This window comes from Lissotriton vulgaris, chromosome 2_1, assembly GCF_964263255.1.
Source record: "Lissotriton vulgaris chromosome 2_1, aLisVul1.2, whole genome shotgun sequence".
In the NCBI taxonomy this organism is placed as follows: Eukaryota; Metazoa; Chordata; class Amphibia; order Caudata; family Salamandridae; genus Lissotriton; species Lissotriton vulgaris.
This window is the reverse complement of record NC_141687.1, coordinates 1,405,809,501-1,405,824,880: the sequence shown is the minus strand read 5'-3', so window position 1 is coordinate 1,405,824,880 and position 15,380 is coordinate 1,405,809,501. Positions and strand designations below refer to the sequence as shown.

Genomic DNA, 15,380 nt, shown 5'->3' with positions numbered 1-15,380 from the left:
TTAAATGCTAATTCCTAACTATAACTGGTGTGAAACCTTTGGTTTTTTCAGTGAATTTCATAGGTTTTTTTAATGCTAATTCCTAACTTTTTATACAGACTCATACCTATGTGTTTTTTAGTGAATTGCTAAAGTATGTTTTTGTAAAAATGAACACTATAATGTATATTGAGATAATATTTTTAATTTAAAATATTTTTTTTTATATTTCGCTTTCGGTGCGCGCACCGGTGCGCGCACCGTCAGCGCACTAACAAAAAAAAAGAAAAAAAAATGAAGGAGGGACTGTGTAATAGATAGTAAGACAGATAAAAAGTGTAAAAGGAAGTAACTGAGAAAAGAAAAATGAATAAGGGAGCAAAAGAAAGAAGAAATAGGAAGAAGACTAAAGCAGAGGTTAAGGGAGATTGTAAATGGATGTTGAAAGTAAAAAGAAGGACAGTTAAGTATGGGAATGTCAGGTAGTGACGGAATCAGAGGAAAAGAATAGCAGTGATTGAGGGAAAGTAAATATCAGTGAATATAAGTAAAAAGGGGTGAAAGAGGGTACATGTAAGTGAATAAGGGTAACACATGGGGAGTAATAGAGACAAACAAGAGAGAGAGTAAAAGAAGGACTGTCACAAAGGGACTAAGTGAACCAGTAAAAAAGGTAAGTGAAGGAGTGTGCATAGGCAGAAGTACTGAAAGAAATTGAATGTGGTCGGAAGTAAACATGGAACAAAAGAATAAGTGAGGGAAGCAAAGTAAGGAAATAGGGGTGCGGTAGGGTGACAGAAAAATAGTGAAAATAAAACAAAAGGTGATAACAAAAAAGATTTTGTAAACACACTTACCATATAATCAATGCAAACTTGTATCTATGAAAGATAAAAGAAAAAACACGTTATAATTTCTTAAAAATATATAATAAAATAGAAACAACAGTTCATGAGGTTTAAAAATCTACAAAAGTTTACTAAGAAATGATGCAATAGTGAAGGATACAAAAACAGAAAGAAAGTAATGTAGAAAGAGAAAAAAAAAGGAAAAAGAAATAGAAAGAGAACAAATTCCTAAAGGTAAATAAGATACTAAAAGAATGTAAGATATCAAATCAAAATCAGTAAAGATAAGAAAATAAAAGAAAAATGAGTGAAAAGGAGAGAAGTCTGATTGAGAAACTATAAATAAAAAAGAGGAATAGAAGATGATTGAGAGTGAGTGAAGTAAAGTAACAGAGTGAAGGGATGAAAGGAATGAAGTTAGTATAGAACGATGGATAAAACAGGAGTGAGAGAGTAAGTACACAGAAAGACAAAAGGAAGAACTAAGTGAACTACAGTACAATGGATGCGAAAGAAAAAAAAAGGAGAAAAAGAAAGAGAGGGTTAGGAAACTAAAGCAGTGGTACTGTGAGAATATGAAAAAGATAAAAAGTGGTGGAAGGAACAGAGGAAATGCAGACAGTTCCTATTAGATTAAGAAGTTGTGAATGAAGTGCACTAAAGAAACAGCGATGAAAAAAGAGTGTAAATTAGTAAAGAGAGGTAAATAAGGGTGAAAAAGAAAATGAGTATAAGACAATGTGAACACAATATAAATTACACAATGCAAACTACACAATAACTTCTACAATATGTTACATTATTTATTTTTGCTGTTCTCAGAATATATTGAATTTCACTTAAATTAGTGAGATCAAAGTCTTCATCATATAACAGCGGGAAAAAAAAAACACAATCTAAAAGATTGTGTTTAAAAAAACCCATTCAAACATACATCTCATATAAGTACACTAATCTTTGATTCACTTACTTTTCCGTGAGACCAAATTGCAGATAGTGAAGGTCCTTTTGGTGGAAAAAAGTCTGCTGTGCTCTATAACTTCCATTTCATCGACTTCCTATGAAAAAAGATCTAACAACATCATATGTTACACTTTCCTCACGGCCAATTTGTGTCAGATATATCAGTATTTTTTACTTTGAGATCCACTTAAAGTATCTACATGAGATTGCAGATAGTGAAGGTCCTTTTGGTGAAAAAAAGTCTGCTGTGCTCTATAACTTCGATTTCATCAACTTCTAACAACATCATATCTTACATTTTCCTCACGGCCAATTTGTGTCAGATATATCAGTATTTTTTACTTTGAGATCCACTTAAAGTATCTACATGAGATAAATAATTTCAAATATTAGATTAACTAACTAACTAACTAACTTTTATTAACTATTCCCGTCTTCAAAGGCCAATTCCCTTTACTAAAACTTTGGTTTTAAAAACACTAGATAAGAATTTGTAGAGTCATAAGGCAAACGTTGTTTATAAGTTAAATGAGAATCATTGCAGTAACTCCATCCATTTTCAGATTTTAAGTAGCATGTATAATGTCCTGAGGTGGTCGAAGATCCATCATGATAAATAATAGCTTCAGTTGTAAAGGTCCTTCCAGAAATTGATAACTGAGAAGCCACAAAATTTTTGATAGAAGTTGTCAATTTAGTTCCATCAGGTCTACATCGTTGGAAAACTAAAATAATATACTGCCCATACCTTTGTATAAATAATGTGGACAGCATTGTACAGTTACATTGGGTACACACCATATTATGATCTGCTGCTTTAACTAGATTTTTAAAAGACACTGATTTACAGTCTGGTAAAGTCAAATATATAAATCTTTCAGTGTCTATTGTAGTAGTACTTGATAAACTACAATTGTGGCAGTCATGCTGCCATTGATAAGAAAGACTGAAAAGATTATCTACATCTACACCTTCATCTTCCAAAACACCAAACATATACATTAAAAATTCCTGACAATCCTGCTGAATGTTCTGTGAAAATTTATCTTGACCAGAACACAAATCTAAAATATTTCGAATTTCTGTTACACTTTCTATTTGTGCTGTAACACTGCTACATTTCTGAAACACAGAATTCAATAAACCACACAATCTTTGATCCCGATTTTCAACAATCTGTTCTTGTAAACTTTTAAGAAAAAAAACAACATTAACCACTACATTAGCATAGCAGTTGACACCAGAACTGTTTTCAAACTGAAATCCAACAACATTTTCTCCACAATTCTTTTTCTTCCTGTTTTCAATTACAGTTTTCTCTACTTTTTGTCTTTTTGCAACTACCTCACTACAATTATCCTCATTTCTTCTTTTTCGGCCTACCACACGTTTTTCAAACAGAGGATATTGAGGCAAATGTGGAGCATACTCTCTTCTTAACCTATTGTATTCTTTAACACAATCTAGATCGGCAGAAATCTTTGTCTCATCACACGCAATCAAGTACAATCCTGATAAAGTTCTGACTCGAGATAATGCCACATATGCCATACCCTCTTTAAACACAGATCTTCCAATGTTCACCAATGCACTATCTACACTTAAACCTTGAGATTTATGAATTGTCACTGCATACGCCAAACAAACAGGAAACTGTTTTCGGCGAACATATAAGTCTTTTACAAGTAAAAATCTAGCAGAACAACGACTTATTTGTTGTACTTGTTCAATGCCATCAAATTTTATTTTTAAAAATTCAATTCCATCTCTATTTCTGTAATTCACAAAATCAACAACATAACCCATTGCTCCATTTACCAGACCGCTTTCAACATTTAAATTCCTTCTCAAAATGATACGACAATTTAAACACACATTCAGAGTCTTTTCAAAACCAGCTGTTTTTGAAATACTTTTCTCCAATGAATGCAATTTAGTTTTCAAATTTTCTGACAAAACAATTGTTGCACCCATATGCTCTATTTTATCTATTGCTTCCAGTTTCACAATCTCTTCATTTTCTAAGTCTAACATTTTTTGATTGAAGATGGAACATTCTTGCAGAGTTGGCATCAAACATATCCCAGATTTCTTCTCAGTCATTTTTTTAAAAATATTCTCTGGAAGAATGTTTTCATTTGCATACAAATTTGAAATTAATCGACTATGCAAAGCTTTTTTCCCTTTCTCAGTCATTTTTCCAATTCTTACATCTTGTAGAATATTTTTATAATCTTCATCCTTGGCCTGTCGCATATTTTGAAGCAGTTCAGCATATTTAAAATTTAGCCATATATTAACATTTCCAATGCTTCCAAGGGACTTCCTGGTATCTTCATGCGTGAGCATTTTAAACACTGGTTGTCCTTTTACTGGAGTCAACTGCAATAGATCTCCAAAAACAATAATGTGTTTTCCTCCAAATAACACATCATAGTCTGTTTTAAGAATTTCTTGCATTCTCAAATGCACAAAAGCAAGCATTAGATTTGAGACCATGCTTACTTCATCTATGATAAGAAGTTTCATTTTCTTCAAGACTCTTGAAACTTCAGAACACGCATCTCCAGATAGCTTGTTGTAATGCAATTTATTATCATGTTCAACTGGCAGCATCAATAAACGATGTAGAGTAATCCCTTTAATGTTATGTGCTGCCAGACCAGTTGGAGCAGTTACAACACAAGACAGTGGTGAATCAGTCCTTTTCTGCAGATAACTTGCAACGGCTTTAATTAGAAAACTTTTTCCTGTCCCCGCTTCTCCACTTACATACAGTCGGACAGGGTCAAATAATATACATGAGCACTCTTTTTTCTCATGTCTGAATCCATGTTCAATCTGCTCTGTGACTTCATCATATATCTTTTTCTGCTCAATGTTTAGTTGCGTTACCAAATCTTCTAAGTTAACTCCATCCTCTTGAGCTTGTTCCATAGCTCTTTCCACCTCATCCATGGCAGTGGCAGCTTCATTTTGGATAATTGGTCCTCCTAGTGGATCCTGGCTCAATGAAGTAGAACTCTGACTATCTTGAGAACTGTTTCTAGCTATCTCTTCAGCAATTGTGGTTTCTTGCTCCATTTCTTCATTCAACATTTGCAGATAATTTAGAAAAATAGGACATTCTATGGTATCCTTAGTTGCATTAAAAGAGTCTTCATAACAGAGAAAATCTCCAAGTAGTTCCTCTTCTGTACGCCATGGCTTAAAGAGTTGCAAAAGAGCTAAATAGTAAAATTCTCTTTTGTCTGGAACTTCACAACTCAATTTTCGATGATTAATCAAATGGCCTTTTTTCTGCTTCACTAGACATCCTTCATAGCCAATGAGTGCATATTTTCCATTATTGATATCTTCTGTGATGTTCCTCTTATAACTGTAGTTTTGAAGAACTTCATACAAACATGTGTTCTCAAGGTGAGTACTTCTATTTGGATAGTATGTATCCAACATATTTGTCTTCAAAATATCTGTACTGTTTGGTTCTTTTTCCGCCAAATATTCAATTTCTTGTACAGATTTCAAAACTCGGTTTCGTGTTGCAGCAAGACCAAGACTCACCCAAATGATTGTTCTTGATTTGGCATAGAGACTTGCTGATGATAACCGATCAGAACATTCATATGCTCCAATTTCTCGATGCGACAACATCTTCAGACTGAAACTGTATAATTTCTTGCTTAGACTCTTTTCATGTGAAATGTCCTCCCACATTTCCTTCAGTTCTGTCTTTTCTTTTTTGGTGATGTAAGATGTCACATATCGAGCCACAGCAATAGAGTTGTCAGCAACGAACTGAATATCCATGTTAGCATTCCACATGGACAAAATCACTGGGTTGTAATCGTTGATGTACTTAGATTCTTCATTTCTTTTCAAATTATATGTGTTTTTGGGAGATTTTCTCGTCACAGTATGTCGTAGAGATGACATCAAATTATTTACTCTTCCTTTAGAAATCACTGGTCGAGGAAATGCAAAACGACATTTCGTGTAGTACTTTTCCTTGTTTTTAAATTTTCGACGACAGTACTTTCCACAACGATGAGATTGAAAACGTAAAACTTGTTGCCTTAAATTGTTTTCTTCAGTAGATTTTGGAACAGCACATGTTGAATACTCTTCAATGAAACTCATCACTGTTTCATCTGAATCTGATCCAAATTTGGGTGCATCTTTAATCCACAACAACATATGTATATGAGGAGCACCTCTCGCTTGATATTCCTTCCTCCAAAAGAAATCCAAAACCTCTCCAAGGGGAGGATTTTTTTTGTTGGTAATAAAAGACATCATAGCTTCAAATCTATGATTAAAATATCTGCAAACATTCACTGGATCTAAAGAACACAGTTCTCCTGGTGTTTTCAATTCTATATTTGGTATGTTTTCATTTGCCTCTCGTAGAAATTGAAGTAAATCGTCCCAGGCATACTCAGCACAGCTAAGAGTGAGGAACCATGTAGGAGTTCCTAAGTTTCTTAGCATACATTTCAATTCTCCATGACGACGAAACCAATACTCGTTGGTTCCACGTTGACATGCCATGAGATTGATTAGCTGAGATTCCAAAATACTGTCTTGCAGATTAACTTTCTCCATAAAGTCCCTTGCACATACATTTTGCAAATGAGGTCCACTTTTTAATATATGATTAACTGCATAAGAAAGCCCAGACAAATCACTTTCAAACAGTAGATGAAATAAATATGGAATGCATTGACGAAACCTTGGATCTTCTGCATATAATCTTAGAGTCCGGTATTCAGCTGCAGGAATTTGAACTGGTCGATCATCATATCGTCCACCACAACCTGTTGGAAATAATTGTGGAAAACAACGAGCTTCCAAACTTTCTTCCCATACACTAATGGGACTTCCTTTTGCTGCCTTCATTTGAAACAAGTCAATTGCATTTCCCATTACTTCTTTGGAATGCAAAGGATGAACAGTATAATGTTCATATATTTCTTCAGTTCTAGACACATCAACTTTTTCAATTTGACCAACTGAAGAATCACTATCTTCTTCTGTAGCTGTTTCCTCTACTCCAACACTTACATGTTTGTAGTACTCATTGTTTTTAACTAAATACAACGTTGCCTTCTTGACTTTTTTAACATCCACTAAATCTTGCCAAATTTTCTTACTCTTTGTTGGAACCCCATTAACTAGAATAACTAAAGGATCTTCTTCTACTCTTTCTACACCAATTGTATTAATATTTTTCTTTACATCTAGAGGCAAATAAACAACTCTTCCCTTTAATCCTCTCAGTAAATCTGATGGAGGCAATTTCCCTGTCTTAGGCTCCATGCGAACAATAGCCTGAAAAGGATGGACACATTGAATCAAAATAGATTCATAAGTATTTAGATCCATCAATTCAGAAGGAATATCTATCAACTGAAGATTATTATAAACTGCTCTTGCAGGCATTCTATTTTCATTTAATTTTTTCAAACAATAAGTGCAAATACGCTGATCCAAACTCAAATCAAAAGAATTCTCCACCAACAAATAACTTACAAAATCCTCCCATTCACTATTATTTTCCAATTCACTTTTTGCATATAAATCAACTAACCTAGTCTGAATTTTATAATGAGTCCGTCGACAACACACACAAGTTACATTAGGCCTCTCACTTGATTTCACCTTAAACTTGATAATTTCCTCATCAAACTTTTCAATACTTGAAATTTGTCCATTATCTTCTGCATTACCATCCATTACTATATCTATTTCTACACTGTCCTCTTTGTTCCCAAAATAACAAAACTCAATTTCTTCACAAATAGTCTTCACATCCACTTCAGATCCATGCAAAAGAGCACTATTTAACTGTTTAAGCTTAAGTGCAGGACTTTTTGCATAATACAACTTCCTCACTAATTTCCTTACGTTATTATGATGCACTGCTAACATCCTAAAATGATGAAAAACACTCCGACAAACTTTTCTAGAAAGACATGCTAGTGAATGCCCTTGCAAACCTGTGCTTTCTCTCACTCTGCAAGGATCTAACTCTTGCAGGATCTTCATTTTTTGTTTGAGACTTTTTTTACTATATGTACGTAAGAAATTTCGAAGCAAATCAATTGATTCCTGTCGCACACTACAAATACTACTGCATTTCCATGTGTACACTGGACCCTTAGTACGTCTCCCTAAAACTTCATCAGCTAAGACCTCTTCTGCATCTCTAGATACAAGTTTCTCTTTTTCCATCACACAACTATCTTTCACCTCATATGCACGACCACTGGTGTCAACTGCATGCACCAAATCATTTTCCTGAAAGTAACTCTCCTCATTAAAAAAAGGCTCAGAACTTGAACTATGCATCCATTCACCAGAAAATACTTCACAAAAATTACTCCGATTAATAATTCTTTTCCATCTACTGTTCGATTTGAAAACATCCATTGCCTTATTAAGTATCCTAATTCTATTGATTATTAAAATAAATAATTTTTTCTTAACTTCAAAAGCCTGATCAACAATCTTTTCTACACTTTTCTTTTTCTTGTAAAAAGCAGCTTTTAGTTTACTTTTCTTTTCATTTTTTAGCAAATTTAAAACTACCCTATTGCGAAACATTCGCCTACGAATGTCCCTAAAAACATTTACCCTTCTATTGCTAACCATTCTCTTCTCTCCTGGTCCAATGGAAACATTTTTTGTGGGCTTCTCTTTCCTTTTTAGATTTGTTGACTTTTTCTGTATATTCACATTAGCAATTTCATTTTTTTTCCTACGACATATGTTGCGAAGAAAAGACTTAATTGGCTTACCAGAAGCTTTTCTGGTGTTTTTTGAAGTAGTTGTTGAAGAGGATTCCATAAACTCTGTTGTTGATGTTCTCCTTTTCCGTATGGTATTTTTGATATTTCTTTGCCTTGAAGGCATTTTTGCTTCCTTTTCAGAAGTTGATTTGAATCTGTTGTTCTGTTAAAAAAACACATGAAAGACCACTATTAGCAAACAACAAAGTAATGTTAAAAAGCAAACAATATAAACAATAAATTGCAACATATTTAAGTTTATACAATAGCAACTCATGGCTTTATTTTTAAAGGCCTTGCGCCACCAGTGCGTCACTTATTACCCATGTTTAAAGTCAAGCATCAGCTGCACATGGCATTCATAAATAAGGGCCAAATGCAAATACCAATCAATTGCACCCAAAAATCGATTTTTCAATAACATGTAAGAAACACTGCGCAAAACCTAAGTACAACCACTCAATATCATCAAACAAAGTCAGGGTCTGATTTATAAAGGCCTTGCGCCACCAGTGCGTCACTTATTACCCATGTTTAAAGTTTTGCATCGGCTGCACATGGCAATCATAAATAAGGGCCAAATACATATACCAATCAATTGCACCCAAAAATCGATTTTTGAATAACATGTAAGAAACACTGTGCAGAACCTATGTACAACCAATCAATATCATCAAACAAAGTCAGGGCCTTATTTATGAAAGCCTTGCGCCACCAGTGTGTCACTTATTACCCATGTTTAAAGTCATGCATCAGTTGCACATGGCAATCATAAATAAGGGCCAAATACATATACCAATCAATTGCACCCAAAAATCGATTTTTCAATAACATGTAAGAAACACGGCGCAGAACCTATGTACAACCAATCAATATCATCAAACAAAGTCAGGGCCTTATTTATGAAAGCCTTGCGCCACCAGTGCGTCACTTATTACCCATGTTTAAAGTCATGCATCAGCTGCACATGGCAATCATAAATAAGGGCCAAATACATATACCAATCAATTGCACCCAAAAATCGATTTTTCAATAACATGTAAGAAACACGGCGCAGAACCTAAGTACAACCACTCAATATCATCAAACAAAGTCAGGGCCTTATTTATGAAAGCCTTGCGCCACCAGTGGGTCACTTATTACCCATGTTTAAAATCATGCATCAGTTGCACATGGCAATCATAAATAAGGGCCAAATACATATACCAATCAATTGCACCCAAAAATCGATTTTTCAATAACATGTAAGAAACACGGCGCTGAACCTAAGTACAACCACTCAATATCATCAAACAAAGTCAGGGCCTTATTTATGAAAGCCTTGCGCCACCAGTGCGTCAATTATTACCCATGTTTAGAGTCATGCATCAGTTGCACATGGCAATCATAAATAAGGGCAAAATACATATACCAATCAATTGCACCCAAAAATCGATTTTTGAATAACATGTAAGAAACACTGCGCAGAACCTATGTACAACCAATCAATATCATCAAACAAAGTCAGGGCCTTATTTATGAAAGCCTTGCGCCACCAGTGCGTCACGTATTACCCATGTTTAAAGTCATGCATCAGCTGCACATGGCAATCATAAATTAGGGCAAAATACATATACCAATCAATTGCACCCAAAAATCGATTTTTGAATAACATGTAAGAAACACTGCGCAGAACCTATGTACAACCAATCAATATCATCAAACAAAGTCAGGGCCTTATTTATGAAAGCCTTGCGCCACCAGTGCGTCACTTATTACCCATGTTTAAAGTCATGCATCAGCTGCACATGGCAATCATAAATAAGGGCCAAATACATATACCAATCAATTGCACCCAAAAATCGATTTTTCAATAACATGTAAGAAACACTGCGCAAAACCTAAGTACAACCACTCAATATCATCAAACAAAGTCAGGGCCTTATTTATGAAAGCCTTGCGCCAACAGTGCGTCACGTATTACCCATGTTTAAAGTCATGCATCAGCTGCACATGGCAATCATAAATAAGGGCCAAATACATATACCAATCAATTGCACCCAAAAATCGATTTTTGAATAACATGTAAGAAACACTGCGCAGAACCTATGTACAACCAATCAATATCATCAAACAAAGTCAGGGCCTTATTTATGAAAGCCTTGCGCCACCAGTGCGTCACTTATTATCCATGTTTAAAGTCATGCATCAGCTGCACATGGCAATCATAAATAAGGGCCAAATACATATACCAATCAATTGCACCCAAAAATCGATTTTTGAATAACATGTAAGAAACACTGTGCAGAACCTATGTACAACCAATCAATATCATCAAACAAAGTCAGAGCCTTATTTATGAAAGCCTTGCGCCACCAGTGCGTCACTTATTACCCATGTTTAAAGTCATGCATCAGCTGCACATGGCAATCATAAATAAGGGCCAAATACATATACCAATCAATTGCACCCAAAAATCGATTTTTCAATAACATGTAAGAAACACGGCGCAGAACCTAAGTACAACCACTCAATATCATCAAACAAAGTCAGGGCCTTATTTATGAAAGCCTTGCGCCACCAGTGCGTCACTTATTACCCATGTTTAAAGTCATGCATCAGTTGCACATGGCAATCATAAATTAGGGCAAAATACATATACCAATCAATTGCACCCAAAAATCGATTTTTCAATAACATGTAAGAAACACGGCGCAGAACCTAAGTACAACCAATCAATATCATCAAACAAAGTCAGGGCCTTATTTATGAAAGCCTTGCGCCACCAGTGCGTCACTTATTACCCATGTTTAAAATCATGCATCAGTTTCACATGGCAATCATAAATAAGGGCCAAATACATATACCAATCAATTGCACCCAAAAATCGATTTTTGAATAACATGTAAGGAACACTGCACAGAACCTAAGTACAACCACTCAATATCATCAAACAAAGTCAGGCCTTATTTATGAAAGCCTTGCGCCACCAGTGCGTCACTTATTACCCATGTTTAAAGTCATGCATCAGCTGCACATGGCAATCATAAATAAGGGCCAAATACATATACCAATCAATTGCACCCAAAAATCGATTTTTGAATAACATGTAAGAAACACTGTGCAGAACCTATGTACAACCAATCAATATCATCAAACAAAGTCAGAGCCTTATTTATGAAAGCCTTGCGCCACCAGTGCGTCACTTATTACCCATGTTTAAAGTCATGCATCAGCTGCACATGGCAATCATAAATAAGGGCCAAATACATATACCAATCAATTGCACCCAAAAATCGATTTTTGAATAACATGTAAGAAACACTGCGCAGAACCTAAGTACAACCAATCAATATCATCAAACAAAGTCAGGGCCTTATTTATGAAAGCCTTGCGCCACCAGTGCGTCACTTATTACCCATGTTTAAAATCATGCATCAGTTTCACATGGCAATCATAAATAAGGGCCAAATACATATACCAATCAATTGCACCCAAAAATCGATTTTTGAATAACATGTAAGAAACACTGCGCAGAACCTAAGTACAACCAATCAATATCATCAAACAAAGTCAGGGCCTTATTTATGAAAGCCTTGCGCCACCAGTGCGTCACTTATTACCCATGTTTAAAATCATGCATCAGTTTCACATGGCAATCATAAATAAGGGCCAAATACATATACCAATCAATTGCACCCAAAAATCGATTTTTGAATAACATGTAAGGAACACTGCACAGAACCTAAGTACAACCACTCAATATCATCAAACAAAGTCAGGCCTTATTTATGAAAGCCTTGCGCCACCAGTGCGTCACTTATTACCCATGTTTAAAGTCATGCATCAGTTGCACATGGCAATCATAAATAAGGGCCAAATACATATACCAATCAATTGCACCCAAAAATCGATTTTTGAATAACATGTAAGGAACACTGCACAGAACCTAAGTACAACCACTCAATATCATCAAACAAAGTCAGGCCTTATTTATGAAAGCCTTGCGCCACCAGTGCGTCACGTATTACCCATGTTTAAAGTCATGCATCAGCTGCACATGGCAATCATAAATTAGGGCAAAATACATATACCAATCAATTGCACCCAAAAATCGATTTTTGAATAACATGTAAGGAACACTGCACAGAACCTAAGTACAACCACTCAATATCATCAAACAAAGTCAGGCCTTATTTATGAAAGCCTTGCGCCACCAGTGCGTCACTTATTACCCATGTTTAAAGTCATGCATCAGTTGCACATGGCAATCATAAATAAGGGCCAAATACATATACCAATCAATTGCACCCAAAAATCGATTTTTGAATAACATGTAAGAAACACTGCGCAAAACCTAAGTACAACCACTCAATATCATCAAACAAAGTCAGGGCCTTATTTATGAAAGCCTTGCGCCACCAGTGCGTCACTTATTACCCATGTTTAAAATCATGCATCAGTTTCACATGGCAATCATAAATAAGGGCCAAATACATATACCAATCAATTGCACCCAAAAATCGATTTTTGAATAACATGTAAGGAACACTGCACAGAACCTAAGTACAACCACTCAATATCATCAAACAAAGTCAGGCCTTATTTATGAAAGCCTTGCGCCACCAGTGCGTCACTTATTACCCATGTTTAAAGTCATGCATCAGTTGCACATGGCAATCATAAATAAGGGCCAAATACATATACCAATCAATTGCACCCAAAAATCGATTTTTGAATAACATGTAAGGAACACTGCACAGAACCTATGTACAACCAATCAATATCATCAAACAAAGTCAGAGCCTTATTTATGAAAGCCTTGCGCCACCAGTGCGTCACTTATTACCCATGTTTAAAGTCATGCATCAGCTGCACATGGCAATCATAAATAAGGGCCAAATACATATACCAATCAATTGCACCCAAAAATCGATTTTTGAATAACATGTAAGGAACACTGCACAGAACCTAAGTACAACCACTCAATATCATCAAACAAAGTCAGGCCTTATTTATGAAAGCCTTGCGCCACCAGTGCGTCACTTATTACCCATGTTTAAAGTCATGCATCAGTTGCACATGGCAATCATAAATTAGGGCAAAATACATATACTAATCAATTGCACCCAAAAATCGATTTTTCAATAACATGTAAGAAACACGGCGCAGAACCTAAGTACAACCAATCAATATCATCAAACAAAGTCAGGGCCTTATTTATGAAAGCCTTGCGCCACCAGTGCGTCACTTATTACCCATGTTTAAAATCATGCATCAGTTTCACATGGCAATCATAAATAAGGGCCAAATACATATACTAATCAATTGCACCCAAAAATCGATTTTTGAATAACATGTAAGGAACACTGCACAGAACCTAAGTACAACCACTCAATATCATCAAACAAAGTCAGGGCCTTATTTATGAAAGCCTTGCGCCACCAGTGCGTCACTTATTACCCATGTTTAAAGTCATGCATCAGCTGCACATGGCATTCATAAATAAGGGCCAAATACATATACCAATCAATTGCACCCAAAAATCGATTTTTGAATAACATGTAAGGAACACTGCACAGAACCTAAGTACAACCACTCAATATCATCAAACAAAGTCAGGGCCTTATTTATGAAAGCCTTGCGCCACCAGTGCGTCACTTATTACCCATGTTTAAAGTCATGCATCAGCTGCACATGGCATTCATAAATAAGGGCCAAATACATATACCAATCAATTGCACCCAAAAATCGATTTTTCAATAACATGTAAGAAACACTGCACAGAACCTAACTACAACCACTCAATATCATCAAACAAAGTCAGGGCCTCATTTATAAAAGCCTGGCGCCACCAGTGCATCACTTATTACCCATGTTTAAAGTCATGCATCAACTGCACATGGCAATCATAAAAAAGGCCAAATAAAAATACCATTCATTTGCACCCAAAATCGATTTTTAAATAACATGTAAAAAACACTGCGCAGGACTTATATACTAACATACAATTTCACTTCTAAAACATAACTATCTGCTTCCAAATATTCTCCATAGAGAAAATAAATCTCTATCTAAATTAAATGAATCATTACTTACCTTTAGAAATGCTTTTGGAGATTGAAAACAGTGTCAGACACACACACCAATTTTTCTTTAGCAGAGGAGAAGGTGTGCTCTCAATACACTGAAACCAAGACTGGCATAGAAAATCTCTATCTTTGTACACATATGCCTTAATTCAACCAATGAAAACTCTTCCCTCACTATTTTCAAACCAACACCCATCCCCCTCTCAAACCTTTCTATCTGTTACCATAGCAACTCCCTCCTAACTGAACTGTAAGGTTCAAAAGTTTATCTTACAATGTTGCAAATTAACTCAGCAAGGATGTTTGACCTGTCAATACAGCAGCCTATACAGGGTATTTTTGCTTTTGGTGACTTTTTTTAAACCATTCAAATTGCTTCTTTCACACAACATAACCATACACCCTAACTTTCAGTTTTCAACTATCTGAATCCACCAATCATTGCTAGTGATTCAAGAGCACAGAAACTCCACAATTATTTTTTTGTGAACTCCTACTGTTCCAACTGCCATTTCATTCCCACACTTCATCTGACTGGACCAGAACCTTCTCACATCATGTACTCTGTTTGGGTTATTGGACATAGCTACATCCACTGGGCTCAAAGGTATGCAGCTAGCAGAAATTTTCATAACCTTGATTTATCAAATGTGGAAATCAAGTGGATTGGCCACAGAGGATTAAAATGTCACCAATTGATACCATTGGTGAAAACCTTTTTGCATCTG

The 15,380-nt window shown here is 35.4% G+C and overlaps 1 protein-coding gene across 1 annotated transcript; it reads right to left on the bottom strand.

Moving 5' to 3' along the window:
• Positions 1 to 711: 711 nt before the first annotated feature.
• LOC147732662 (uncharacterized) lies at positions 712 to 14,764 on the bottom strand. Its single transcript, XM_086958845.1, has 2 exons — positions 14,660 to 14,764; positions 712 to 8,744 (listed from the first exon to the last, which is right to left on the bottom strand). The coding sequence occupies exon 2, from the start codon at positions 8,703 to 8,705 to the stop codon at positions 2,247 to 2,249; it is 6,459 nt and encodes a 2,152-aa protein (XP_086814971.1). The 5' UTR covers positions 8,706 to 8,744; positions 14,660 to 14,764; the 3' UTR covers positions 712 to 2,246.
• Between the last annotated feature and the right edge of the window lie 616 nt (positions 14,765 to 15,380).